This window comes from Zonotrichia leucophrys, chromosome 1A (genome assembly GCF_028769735.1).
Source record: "Zonotrichia leucophrys gambelii isolate GWCS_2022_RI chromosome 1A, RI_Zleu_2.0, whole genome shotgun sequence".
Taxonomy (NCBI): domain Eukaryota; kingdom Metazoa; phylum Chordata; class Aves; order Passeriformes; family Passerellidae; genus Zonotrichia; species Zonotrichia leucophrys.
The window spans coordinates 28,721,639-28,736,835 of record NC_088170.1 but is presented as its reverse complement, the minus strand read 5'-3'; the positions used below and the strand labels follow the sequence as shown (position 1 = coordinate 28,736,835).

At 36.3% G+C, this 15,197-nt stretch overlaps 1 protein-coding gene across 3 annotated transcripts in view; it reads right to left on the bottom strand.

Moving 5' to 3' along the window:
• METTL25 (methyltransferase like 25) overlaps positions 1–15,197 on the bottom strand; it is a 45,871-nt gene that overhangs the window by 28,280 nt on the left and 2,394 nt on the right. For all 3 annotated transcript variants that reach the window (XM_064702011.1, XM_064702012.1, XM_064702013.1), the window contains exons 2-5: positions 13,393–13,557; positions 8,738–8,838; positions 2,456–3,088; positions 56–200 (exon numbers count right to left, since the gene is read on the bottom strand). In XM_064702011.1, coding sequence (XP_064558081.1) covers positions 56–200; positions 2,456–3,088; positions 8,738–8,838; positions 13,393–13,557 — 1,044 coding nt within the window. The remainder of the gene's footprint in view (positions 1–55; positions 201–2,455; positions 3,089–8,737; positions 8,839–13,392; positions 13,558–15,197) is intronic.

Sequence of the window (15,197 nt, the reverse complement as noted above, 5' to 3'; positions counted from 1 at the left end):
AGGCATAATACTCTTAACATGCAAACTGGCAGCCACATGTTAAACTCAGAATTACCTTCTTGGTTTTCAAACTGTTCTGACAGCAGATGGTAGCAGCAGCCCACACTGCAAACGGCTTTGATTTCAGGCTTGGCAGTAAAAATTCGTAAAGTATTTGCAGCAAGATCTCCACATGTATGTAGACCCACCATCATACAGTCCTAAGAAGAAAAAGAAAAAAAAAGGCAACAATAAATCATCTCCTTCATCAGCTGATAAAGCACAAATAAAAACAAACTCCAAAACCTGAATGTGCTGCAAATAGTGTGCTGTAAGGTAGAAATACCCAACTCCACAAGGACTCCTGCTGTTCTATGCTAGAATTTTTCAATGCTAATCAAAGTTCTTCAGTGCTAAGAAAATATGGTGAAAACTGGCCATGATGCAGAAGTTCAAGACTATGAGTAACATAGCTGCAGGGAAGGGAATATCTACACGCTTACTGGGCACAGACCATTTTCTCTAGTCTTTCCTAGGTTTCCTGTTCTTGTTATTAGTACCACTGCTACTTTTCTTAGTAAAGATTCCTTGCTGTAAATCTGGCTGCACCTATTTAAGGCATTTCTGCTAGTTTAAGTTGTTGAAATCAAAGCAACTTCCTAAATACAGGTTTAAGGTGAAGAGCAGCTTTGTCATTTTCCAAACACCATCACTGACAGTTTCTCAGTATGCCCGCTGCTGTTCAACAACAAGTGGGCATTCTCCTTTACAGCACAAAGTAAGAATTTCAGCTTCTGATGCTCTGCTCTTCTGCCCATTCTATTTCCTACTTTCCTGTTTTCCTTTGCTTTTGCCTACATTTCTCCATGAAAATTCTCTCTCTTCTAACCATTCATAACAAGATATTTCCCTTCTGACATTACTGGTTGGGATCCACATGGCAAACATGGTGGTGCTTTGAATTACAGACATATTTATTAGTCATAGAATCAAAAAATCATTAGGGTTGGAAAGGACCTTAGAGATCACCTAGTTCCAACCGCCCTGCCCCACAAGACCAGGTTGCTCAAAGCTTCATCCAACCTGGCCTTCAACACTTCTAGTGGCATACACAACCTCTTTGGGCAATTTTTTGTGGGTGTCTCATCACCCTTACAGTAAAGCATTTCCTTTTAGTGTCTACCTAATCTAAATCTATCCTACTTCATCTTAAGGCTTGTTATATCATTACATGCCCTCTTAAAATTATCTCTCCAGCCTTCTTGTAAGGTCCCATTTAGGTACTATAATGGAATGTGCTATAAAGTCTCCCCAGAGCCTTCACTTTTCCAGGTTATCAACAAGAAATTAGGCCAGGGTCACTGAGTTGCGATATCATTCTATAATAATTCTGATTTTATCTGATTATCACACCCAGCTGTATAACATAGTGCATTCATGTCTGAAACAGGAAAACTTCTGCTTTCCTCTTTCATGTTCCCTGACAGTATTTTTTTATATCAAAAAAGGCAGTGATATAGGATTTCTTCCACCTTCAATATTGTACAAATTACACACTAAGAGGATGCACAATCCAGCTGTGCAAATGTATAGGCATATGCTTCATCAACAAACCCTGCTGCTCAGGGTGTTTTTTGCAGACAGACATGAGTTTGCTCCACATGTTCTCAGATACTCAGCTGCATTTATAGCTCAAGTTATAGGAATATTAGCACAAACTAATGGTCTTGAATCAGAGATTATTACACCCTGGAATAAAATAGCTTGATCACTACTGAACACAGAGAAGTTTTTATCATTCAATAAAAGACTGAATGCATCTACTCAATCAATGTATGTTAGTTCAGGCATAAAAACTAAACATACAACCTCAGAGTTTCTAGATTTGTGCCACTGGCAGCTGAACTTGAGCTTGTTGGTGTAGACACAAACCCTGCCAGCTAGTAAATTACTAAATGAAATTAAAGTAATTCTGTAAAGTCAAAATATAATAATTCTTTACAAATTCTTCATCTTGAATACTATACACAATAAATTCTCCTATACCTTCCCAGTGTGAATGAAGGTATAAAAATATGTAACTTGAAAAAGTAACTTTTAGGAGAATTGAAACTCCAATGCTTAATATATGCATCTACCTGGTAAATAATAACAAATTCATAATAATTAGACTTTATCTATAATGACAGTTGTAAAATAACTGAATAAGCTGTTAACTTTGCCAGCTGATTATCATCTACCACATAAATTCTAAAGACTGATTCAAGAACATCCCAACACATATAGCCAAATAGAAATACAATCTTTATATGGTAGACATACTTCTGCTATCTGGTTAAAAACCATTATTGGGCCAGAATATTCATTTACACCGGACATAGTACTCTATGTACACTCAGCAAACACATACATATTAAAATGGCAATATAAAGACAACAGACAATGTAAACACAGTAAATATTTAAAATAAAATAACCTCCAGATCTGTTATGATGTCACTGAGTTCTGTTTCTGCAGTTATGCAAGAGGTCAATGGAAGATACAGGTTTGATTCACTTGACTTTCTTGCTTTAGTCTTGAGAGATGTCATTTTTCTTTGTACTTTTTCCTCTTCACAGAGTTCCCCACAGTTACAATGAGATGAAGAAAAATCTTCTACGGCATCAACAGGAAGAACATTTAGAACAGCAAGAACCTCTTCAGAAAGTTTGGTCTCATGAGATTGTGTCCCAGTCCCTACATCAGCTTCAGTTTCTGTGTTGGTTTCTAGTGCAGCCATTTCTGTGAAACCACAAGAAGGAACTACATCTTGAATAATCACTTGGCCCTGATTTTGAAGACTATTGGCATTATTTAAGAGCTCTTCATTGATTGTTTTACAATTAAGTTCATGTTCCACTGGCCTGTCATTTGCCATTTCCAAACTCCGGCTTTTGAGGCTTTCTTTTCCTCGACTCTGATATGCTCTCCAGTGTTTCTTCAATTTTCTATTTCTTTCATGAGCACCATTTGTGTTGGAGCTTGAGGAGTCAATGCCATAAACCTTTAAGTTATATTGCATGGACAGAAATGAACTCAGGTAGCCTTTCCCAGAACCTATATCAATCACCTAGATAATGGAGAAAAAAATAAAGGAAAATAAAATTGCTATATTAATGAGCAACAAAGCACACTTTAAGTGCAAAATTATTCCCTAAAAATTTAAGCATGGATTGAATAGTTACCTTATTAGCATCATACTTCTCAATGCACTTAGTTCTTTTACTTTCTTTGATTTTTTTCCTGACTTCAAAACACAGAATTAAGACTTAACTGATGTGCTCCAGAAAACAGACACTGCAATGTTTATGCAATTCACATGCCCTGCTTCTTGTAAAGACTTTCAGTGCATTTTTTGACAGAGACCTTTCTTCTGCCAAAATAAATAACCATAAACCACCAGCAATTCCACCTGCCCTTGCTGAACAGGGTCACAGTTAGCAAATATACAGTTCACAGTATTCAGCTTTAGGCACCTAATTCCCACACTCAGGAGCCTACAGTGGGTGTACAGCAAAAAGCATCTTTAGTTTCAGTGCTTAATTTAATCCCTTCAGATCTGACCTAAAGATGGGTGATATTGATACTCTTTTATGCCAGAATGCTTGTTTATTCTGCTTTCCAATTCTGTGAAAACAACCCATGCAGTTTTGTTTAACATGAGGATGCTTTTCTAATAAACAAAGAGGTTCATAATCCACATGTACTTTCCACTGCCCATTCTGGAGGAAGGAGTGATAGGTACCAGTTGAATTTGTATTACAGCTGATATCATGCTAGTTCAGTGACTGATATAACTCAGGAGGGAAATACCCTTACAAAGTGTTAGCAAAAACAAGAGTAACCTGACACCTTTCAGTACATAATCACAGCTTTACATAATGTATGTTTTAATATGTAATAAATACATAACACAACATTTTATAAAAATTGGCAGAGTGACATTTCTCTAAGGAAAGAAAATTGTAACATTCACTTCTGTCCAGTTATCTACTAAAAAATAATATTGACTAGATATAATGACTTCTGTGTAGAAGTTCCTGGAAGTGTTTGATTCAAGAACATCTATGTTTTGCTCTTGATCCATCATACACTCATAAGAAATCTTACACTGCTACTGTTAAACCTAAATTGCAGCATACACTACATTGATGCATCTTAAGCTCAGCTGCATAGTTTTTTTTACCAGGTACAAATATTCAATACAGCAATATTCTTAGTCAATGAGAAAGATTTATTCATTATTGTAATAAAAAAGATTTGGACATCCATGGAATTAGAAAGAAAAATCTGAGACAATGTCACTAAGGACTATGGAAAACAGTGGAGAATACTATTAGGTACAAATTGTTTACTCAGTAGCACATGGCATTCTCATGGGTAGTCATCATGTGATATTGATGAACATTTGCAATCTAGACAAGCTACAACCATAAAATTTTTTTAAATAAATCTGTACAGGAATGAATTAAATGAAATGGAATCTATATAACCTAGGCATACTTTTTAAAATGTCATTTATTTGTCACATTCATCACCAATATTGAGCACTACTGAGTGCCAGTGAGGCCACACCTGGAGCACTGTGCCCAGTTCTGGGCACCTCAGCACAGGAGAGACCTGGAGCTCCTGGAGCACGTCAAGCAGAGGGCAACAAAGATCATGAGGGTGCTGGAGCACCTCTCTTATGAGGAAAGGCTGAGGGAGCTGGGCCTGTTCAGTTTTGAAGGGAGACAACTGAGAGTATAAGTATGTGAAGGGAGTGTGTCAGAGGAGGTTTCCAGGCTCTTCTCGGTGGTGCCAAGCAATAGGACAAGACGCAACGGGTGGGAACAGATGCACAGGAATTTCCACCTGAATATGAGGAAGAACTTCTTTACTGTGCAGGTGACTGAGCACTGGAATATTAAGATATTAAGGAATAATCTGGGCACCATCCTGCGTCACGTGCTCTAGGATGACCCTGCTTGAGCAGAGAGGTTGGACCAGGTGACCCACTGTGGTCCCTTGCAACCTGACCCATTCTGTGTTTCTGTCATTTGAAATGAAAGAGAAGTGTGGAAGGAATAATTTTACCCACCCTTTTGTTTAACAGCTATTACAATTGTGTAGAATATGCACACCTCCACTTCAAGTTTTGAATTTTTTCCGTAAAAAGCAGCTTTTGGTTACCCAAGAGAGGGGTAGTGAATCATTCCTAAGTGTGACCCCTAGTGGCTGTAGAGACCATCTGCAGCTCGGGAAAGTTTCTCAAGTAAATAGAAAATAGTAACACATTGTTAAATTAGCACTGGGATTTAGAAACAAAAGGAAAAGTTGACTAAAAATAGCAAGCAACGATCTTGCACTAAACAAATAAACTGAATTAAATTAGTCCCTGCTTTACTTTCCATTGATTACATAGGGAAAGGTAATAAGCATTCCATAGCATATCTGTCAAGCATGAACCTTTAAAATGAAATTTCCATGATATAATAAACTCCAAAGGTCTTGTCCACAGTGAGTTGTGTCCTATGTTTAAACACAGTTTCTGGCACAATCAAGCATTCCAACATTTCCCAGCACAAAATCACAAATGTAATGGATGCTGAATGCAGAATTATATCATCCTTACATTATACACTCCAAGTCTTGCTGCACATGCTGCAATTTCCAAGAAAAACTTTGACCAATACATTAAATAAAACAAATGTGTGCTTAAGCAAAGACGAGTCAACACTGGCTTCTTTTCAGAGTTTAATCAAGAATTTCTTAAAAAAAAATTCCACTTATGTGATAGGAACAGCGCTTAAAAGGGTCAGCAAACTACTGGAAAAAAAAATGCCCTTTAGTTATTTTGCTTTAATGTTTAAATTAAAATCATAAACCTAGAAGTGATTAAAGTGGTAATAAAATTTTTGCTTTTATTCTTATTTTGCTATTCACTATTGTACATATAAAATACCAACAGAGAGCAATATCCTCTACCACCCATTATACAACATGGGTATGGAGGTGAAATGGAGGGCATTTTCCAAGCTGTCAGTGATCTGTATTATCTGAAAGAAACACCCTGAGGACATGTAAAACATGTGGTGTGTTTTCATGGTTCTAGATTTTTAGATTAAATTCTACATATATTTTGTTTTGCAAGAAGGATAGAAAAAAATAAATAAGGAAAAGCTCCTAAAAATTTATAACTGCAACTTTTTTTTTTTAAGTTGAAAGAAAACAAAAACAAAAGGAGCTGCTTTTTAAAGACTAAGAAGGAGGCTTTTCTTTATTTTCAAAAGTAACAGGAAAGCTCTTCTCATATATTAGAGATTTGTAACTTTGAACAAATAAATATTGTTATAGTGCACGACTAAAATGGAAAAAAGTTATTACAGAGCAGTCAGCATTTCATATTTAGTGATACTGCAATAATATTTTTCATTTAATGTTATAATTAAAAAAAAAAATAAACAGAAAATAACCCCATGTATAGAGATACTCCAAGCCACCTGATAAAAGTATTAATCCCTGGATGAAACTGCAGCATATTGACAAATACTTAGTAAGGACTAGTTTGTGATTTTATTAGTAACCAGCTACATCGAAACTTTGGTTAAGTTATTAAGATGGCTTTACTTTTTTACTTTCTGAACAGGGTTTTTGCTTTCCTTTCATTCCTGAATCTCACAGGAACTATTTAAATCTAAATGAAAACGCTATATGAAACTCCACTTCCCAGCAAATGCAGAGACCACTTACTATTGCTCTGTAAGCAAACTATACCCTCCTGCAGCTTTTTCAGTACATGAAAGGACTGAACAACTAATATTTGCCTGAAACAAAAGGTAAACAAGGCAAAACAACATGCTCATGGGAGAATACAAGACATTCACAAGTGTGCTGCTGGTGTATTTCTGTTCTCTACAGAGCACCCCCACTTTGGGGCTGTGGAGGGCACCCACCCTTGTCACTGTGGTGGCTCCTCAAGGGCTGCAGGAGAGCCCCTTCCATCGCTGTAAGTGACTGCCGATGCTCACAAACTGATTGCGTCTCACCCAGAAATGGTTGGCCTTAATTAAAGCTCTCTAATTACTTGACAATCCCAGTTGTAAGAACACTGCCTAAAACTTTGTCTCCATCAGCTGTTCCTCACAAAACAGATGGTCAGGACTGAGAATTTTGATATCTGTTTCCAAGGATGCCACAAAGGCCTGACCCAAATCTAGCAAGAGTACAGCATCATTTACTTATCTAAATTAAATTCAGTCTGAGCCAAATAATCTCCTAACCAAAGTTCAGCTTCAGCAATTCAGAGCTGAATCCAAGTTTTGGGGTTTTCCCTGTGGTGGGAGCAACAGCAAGCTGCAGGGTTGCTGCAGGTACATTCATTTAAAACTATACTCATAGATATTTACTTACAAGAAAAGAATACTCAGAGAAAATACCCTCATCATAAAATCTGGGCAGGTACCTTATTAACCTTTGGTTTTAAACAAATATAGTTTGTTCTCCAAAAATCTTTCTGGGAATGAATATTAGCCTGGAGGAAATAAGTCTCCATTTACAGTTACAGCCCCTTGCATGGAAAGCAAGTGCAGCTCAGATGAAAGGAATCAAATGCCTGTTGAGAGTCCCATGTCACCTCCAGTTTAAAGCAAGGATGAAGCTACATTGGCCAGTTACCAGCATTACAGAGATTAAAATGAATAAATGAACTCAGCTCACCTGAAAAATTTAGCCTTACCACAATGCAGGCCTAAACGCAGGAATTTAACATAAGGCTTACCACTGAAAAAGCTAACAAAAAAGCACATGCATGTAAACTGAGGAAATGGTATTGGTGCACTTTGTCTAACAAAATGTGAAACATGCTACTCAAAAATGCCAAGTATTGCTGAGGTGCTCGTGTTTTGTCAACAGATACATAAATAAACCTCTACAAGGTTTTACTAAAACAGTGATCTAGTGCACTGTGCAGTCATAGTTACATGTATATTAAAAAAAGGTTTAAGCTACAATCAAATTTGAGAAAGGAATCCTGCAATTCTTCACCATCCAAAGACAAACCTAGCATCTGATGTACATAACAGCCAACTCTGGCAGTAATTGCTTGGTGATAATGGTGTTTGGTGTCCAGGCCTCATACATGTTCTACCAAATGTATTTCATACACACTCACATAAATCTCTGCTTAATTTGGTCTCTCTTCAAACTAAAAACATCATAACTAGATTTCCAATTTATAGATCTCAATCCATGTTAAACAAAGGTGAACAGCATTAAACAATAGGAAACTATTTAAATCTTGTGTCAGAATAAGAGGAGCTTTCAAAATTTCTCAAGATATTCAGCTTTGTCTCTGTGTGACACCCTTGTGTGCATGACACAAGGCAGCTCTCCTACTGACACATGTGCAACACTGCCAGCAATACAATACTGACAAACAAGGCAGTACTGCTGCATAAAGCAGAACAGTTTTTGGCTGCTCAACACATGGAGGATGATCTTAACTTTTTAAAATTACTCATGAGTGATTATGAGTCACTGAAAGGCAGTTCCTCTGGAACAATACATTTGTAAACAAAATTGTCCTTCAGTTTGGTCCCAACAGCTCTCCTTTAGCTCCAATTCGGTACAGGAAAAATAAGAACAGCAGTGACAGAATATCAAAGTGGTGTATTTGCACAAAGAAAGGAGAATAACTCAGAAGGTGCCTGGTAACACAAAGTAAGAAATGCTTTCTTACCTGCTTTATCCCACAATAATTTGCTATGCTGTCTACCAGCTCTGACATCACCTGCACTTCATGTGATTTCTTATTATTCATAAACTCATCTGGTTTGATACCTGTACCAGATTAAGAAAATAAATACACATTAACACAACCAGTAATAATCATTCATGATCAATCAGGAAAAAAAAAGCTAATATAGACTTTACTGTTTATATATTTTTAGGGTAGTAATTTTTAATTAAAAACTCACTAAATTATTACAAGAGTAAACTTCTGAACTATGGATGAATTAGCAACATTCAACACTGTGTAAAACTCAGGTGTTTTTAAGATGTAGCATATTTAATACCTGACCAGGTATTAGACAATGACTACAACTATAAAATGGTACTATTTCCTCCTTTTTATTGAAAAATATTTATTTTTGTCTAATTTATCACATTTACCTTTTGATAAATGAAATATAAGAGCAGGGACAATAAATAATCACATTGTACAGCTGGTTAATGCTGCAGATTTGCTGACAATATCAAGAGGGAGATATCTCTACTAAAAGCTATGAGCAATCCTAGGAAGATTCAGAGGAAGATGAACTTTCCTTTTCTTTATTTACCCTATGGATTGGTTATAGGGCTGTTACACCTTTATGGCAGAAAATCACTCATTTCAGTGTTGCTGGAGAATGTGTTAATGAGATGGAGTCAACCTCCATCACGGGTTAACAGCTTGTGGAGAACACCAAGCACTCACTTGCCAACCTCTGTGCAGGAGCTCAGAAGTCACTCCCCTGGGAAGAACCCACATGTTTCTCTTAGGGCTCCAATGCTGCAGTACACCTCCAATGCTGCTGGATCTAGTGAAATTGATGCTAAGTCTGAGTGATGGTTGAAGAAACTGGATCATTACTGATGAGCATGCTGCTAGGAAACAGGACTTTTCTACATGACTAGGCAGATTAATACACTTTTCCATTTTCTGCTTCATGCACAGTATGTATCCATCTGTCCAGAAACTGATCATTAGGCAAAAACCATGCTCATTGCTTGATCAGATCATGCTGGGAGCAGAACCAAGTGTGTTACTTCTTTAAAAGAGAGTGGGGAATTGAACTGAGCTCATAAGAAACCCAGTGCTTTCTCTATTTTTCCCAAACCCCAAGGAATCTGTCTATTTTTTAAACATCTGGGGTTTTTATAATAAACTGTTATGACAGTACTTAAAATCTAATATAGACTCTATGAACTGACAAAAGGAAAAATAGACTAAAAGACTTAAACAATACAAATAGCAGAAACAAGTGTTTGTCATCTTATTGAAGAATTTCCTTAACTTTAAAATTGTTAAGGTCTATACAGCATCCTAAAAAGCTCTTAATTTGTAACATATCAGGTTAAAGAAAAACAGACAGGAAAAAAATTTAAAAAGAAAAGAAGTATCTCTTTTTGTTTATGTTTGAATGTTTTTTGTGTCTGGATAGGTTCATCAGAAAAAGAAGCAGAATTGGGATGAGAAGAAACAGACATTTAACTTCTTGACAGAAATAAAAGTTGTTTTTTCTCCAAAGCAGCACTGTCACTTTGGACAATGACCACATACTGCACCTTTACTCTTTTCTCTATTAAGAACTCAAAAGACTGAATGGGGTAATGCTAGCTGAAGTATTATGTCAGAGAGTACTTAATCCAAATTAAGCATTTCAAACATGGTAGAAATCCAGAACAATTACCTAACTTACAAAAGCTGAGGTTCCAGATAGAAAAGACATAATTTGTTTATATCTACATATATACTTTATTTATCACCTTAGCTACAAAAGCTTCTTAAGCAATTTTTGACTTCTTTCCCTACTTCCTGCAGGATAACACACTGTTTATATTTCAGCTCAGGGAAAACTCTATCTTTTGGAGAAAATTATGGTTTTTAAAATAAATTTTTCCCTGCTTTTTATGCAAAATTCTGATAGGTTTTTACATTATTCTGAAAAACAAGCACATATTCCAAACTAATGCAAACAAATGTTTTATATTGCCTGGACAACTGAAAATTTGAATTAAAAAAAAAATATTAGTTTGACTCAAACTGTGTAAATTCTTTCTGCTATCAAAAATTTACACATGTACCTTATACATGTACATTTCCTTATTATGTATACAACTGATCCAGGCAGAACAAATACTAATTTCAAAAAACATCAGAAATTTAGAGAACCATCTCCCTTTGTGATGAAAAAAATATAGTGTGGCTTCAAATGCTTTACAGAAGCAGCTTGGATATGATAGAGTAACAGAAAGCTTCATGTTACCAGTTTTGGTTGGTAATGAAATGCTGCTCATTTCCACTGGGAATCCCTAGCATGAGTACCTGTACTCCATTTGAAGAACTGCTTTAACTCTGTAGTGCTGTTTACAGCTGCATCTTGAGTTGTGAAGCTGAGCACATTGAGGAGAGACTGTTTTTATATACAGCTAACACAGAAGTTTTTAAGATCTCCTATGGCAGGGTGCAGGGGTTTTACACCCCAGAGATGTGTGGAAATTCAGATACACCAGATACAGAAGTATAAATCCATAGTCCACACCACAAAACACCATCTATACAGAAGTTTACTATGCTGATCTAACTCCATGATCCAGAGTGAGGAACTGGACTAACCATTTACTCAAAGAAGCCTATTCTGAGGAGAGTGATATTCCAGCACATGGAATTTGAAGATGGATCCATTAGTATTCACTGCATGGCATGATTATTACCTTGGCCCTGAACACACTGCAAAGGTGGAGTACTCTTAATCCAGCCCTCTCTTGTGGGTGGTTATGAAGCAAAGAGAACAGCCTTCAGACTCAGAACTCCATTCTGAGCAGCTGTGTCCACAACATGCTTAAAATGTTTGTGCTTCCCAGTCATTCCCAGGAAGGACAGCAATATATCTACATTAAGACTGCAAAGGAGCTAGAGAACTATGTAAGTATGCAAACTGTGGGAATAGGCTCAAAAGTCTGTTTGTCTTGGAGGAAGAAAACAAACTAAAAACATCTGAAACATAAACAGAATTATCCTGATGTATACTTTTCAGAATATAAACAACACCATCATAAAGTTGCTGGTTTTCTCAGATTTACATTTCTTTCAACTTGCAAGCTTTAGCACGTCAGGGAACAAACATATCTTCTGAAATACAGAAATTAGTTCAAAATATCTAAAATACCTCAATGATCTCAACTTTCATTTGGCAACTTCCACACTATGAATCCCTTAGTTGGTATTTTGCCTCTGCCAAATGATTACCAGGAACTTCAATTAAGTTAATTTAACTGATATTTACTGCCAATTCAGCACAAAGGTTCTGAATTATAATTCTATTGTACACATTTGGAAGACATTTTATTTTCCCAAGAAGTACAACTCAGAAGTCCTGCAAAAATACAATCCCAGGCCCCAGTAACCCAACCAAGTCTCATTCCTGCAACACAGAAATCAAGATATTCAGCAACTCCCTTATTCCTGATGCTCCATTCTGCATGGCAAGAAAATGAAAGAATCCTCAAAGTTTTGGCTAAAAAAGGTAATCTAGGTATGAAATCAAGTACAAGAATGTAGAACTAGAGAATTACAGAAAATTAAGAGGAACATGGAGAATGAAATATAGTAAAAATGAAAATAATGAAAAAGCTAGTGGGAAAGAAAAGAAGCATACAGTTGTCAAGGAAGAAAAAACGGTTTCCAATGAACTAAGGGCATAAGGAAAGAAGCCAGAAAGGAAGAGGAGTGCACTACAAATCATTAGGAGTAGCTCAGCAATGGCATTCTAGTACTTCTAAAACAACCTGAGGAGCCAACCATGAAAAATGGCAAAATTGGAAAGAGATCACTGTAGAAAATGGGAGAGATGCACAACATTTGTATAATGGTGCAATCACTTAGGATAAGAAATGTCAGTAGTTTTTAATGCATCCCAGAGATAAAAGGCACTAGAAGGCAAAGGCAGAGAGCTGCTCAGTCTGTCTCTTGAAAACTAATGAGAAATTTCAAAATATAGCAAGGCTGAGGACTCCATGAATAGCACATTTGCAGTGAAATGACAGCAGTCCAAGTAAGGATAAATGTTAGTTTATCATCTGATTCAAAAATTATAATCAGGTAAGATTCCCAGTGTCCAACTTGATGCTAATTTAAGAGTGTTTTAATTCAATTTCTTTAACTACAGAAAATGAAATTACTCTTCTTTTATCACATATAATTGGTGTTAGTCCCAAAAATACAGAATTAGTAAAATCTTTTTTTTTTTCCTAAGACATCATATATTTGTCATATTTTAGGGTGATACTTCTAAGAAAGCCATGAGTAGCAACTATGATTCTTGCCACTTGGGGACAAGACACAAAGAGAGAATAACAAGGTATCTCATATAGTGATGTGCCCTCTTCTCTGTCCCATCCACTTTAAAACTGAAACCCATGATGGGTCTACAGACACCAAATGCTCAAATTTTAGAAAGAGAATGCATTTCGTAAACAAGGGCAATAAAGAAACTATCCAAGAACAAATTAAAATGGAGGTGAGGATAATGTAGGAAAAAATCCTCAAACAACAAACTACCCTCCAAAAGCAAAACTCTTGTATAGTCCTAGAGTGAATAAGTAAACATTAAAACACAAATGTAAATATACCTGCTGCTCCTTCACTGTCTCCTTTCAGTGCTTCAAGCACATCTTCTAATGGGGTGCACACTCCAAGGTTGGACAAAGAATAATATTTAGCAGCCAGGGCAAACAAATGTACATTGATAAGCTTCTCAGAGTTCTCACAAAATGCACTGGAAAAGATGTCATCATCTGCACATAAAAGAAAAGGGAAAGACTTTTGTAAGCAGTGCTTAACAGCTCTCTGATACTGCTGACAGAGAACTACAGGTAATAAATAGTTAGTATCACACACAACTGGTCATTTATCTTGTTTCCCTAAGTGGGGAAACTCATAATTTTTCGTCAGCTGCATTCTCCCTCCAGAACCGAGGTCAAATTTTGCTCTTAGTTGAACCAGTGTAAATGTGACAAAATCTGTTGTTTCAGCAGCCCTACTTCAGTATAACTGACAAGCTAATTCAGTCAACATTATCACTTCTCTTCTGTTTACAGACTTGCTCATTATACATGTCCTAGTCAGCCCAACATGCTAATACATGCTGCTAGATTTTTTTAAAGAAATGCAACTGCTTAGTATATGAAATGTTTGGATTTACAATCACTCAATTTGCGTACTTTCCAAGCTGCTTTGTAACTGATGAACACTGGGAGAATTAAATTCATTTTTTTATTTCCAACCAGGTGTGGGCCAAAGTTAGATTCCAACGTGTATTTTGTTAGAGTCATGATGAAATACCTAATTTTGGTATTGCCTACTACTGAGTTTCAAAAATGTACATCTATTTTTAAGTGATAATTTTGCTAATAATTTTTATATATTTGAAATTCTTTTCAATATATAAACGGCACCCAGTCCAGCAGTCAAACAATTACAAACATTTGGAAAAAGTCTCCTGGTTTGTCTTGTGTGTCATAGGTAGATTATGAGGAAGGACATACCTAGCACAGTGGCTTTCCTGAATCTGGCATGACAATGAATACAGCTGTTTGGATTGACCTCAACTTGAATGTTCTTAATTTCCTTGCATGACTACAATGAAAGGTCATGCATATATTACAGTCCACTGAAAACAGTCCCAAATCATGGTAATTTTCATTATATGACACTACAAAGGCACAAGCACAGCAAACAAATTTTGTATCTAAGAAAGCATAAATATTAACATGGTTTCATTGTCTACACAGCACTTCTCACTCCTCTCTACTGCAAAACCTGAAAAGAAAGCCACATTTCTCCATAAACAGCTTCCTTGTTTGAACAAATTTTAGTTAGTGTAGTCTTCATGAAGGGTAAGATTGTAACAGGATATTAGAGATGAGAAATAAAGACGGCAGCTTTCAGGAATAAGGGGCAACTTTGCTTTACAATGTGTCCTCTGTAAGATTTATTACAGAAAGATAAGAAAATAGATGTGATTTCACTTTTTGAGCAGCTGACATAAAATATAATTACTGTTCTTACAAATCTCACTTAACTGAAATCCAAGGCAGCAATGTCCATGTTCTACAACACTCTTTACCTTGGTTAAGAACATGACAGAACTAACAAACTCTCATATAAGATCACCTATAATAACACTCACCTAACTTAAATTGTTGTCCCAGCTTGATAACTAAAAAACAGGAACCAACTGCATTAAGGCATCTAAAGCCTAACTTCAAGCTGCAGAATGGCAGTTGCTGAACTTTGCATTTTTTATGAATATTAAAAATGTTAGGTTTTTGGACACGTTTCTGCTCTGGATGCTCACAAGAGGAAATCCAGCTTGTCTTTTAACCAGTCAGTCTGTACATTTGCAAACAAATCTTGAGAGGAAAGAAATACATGC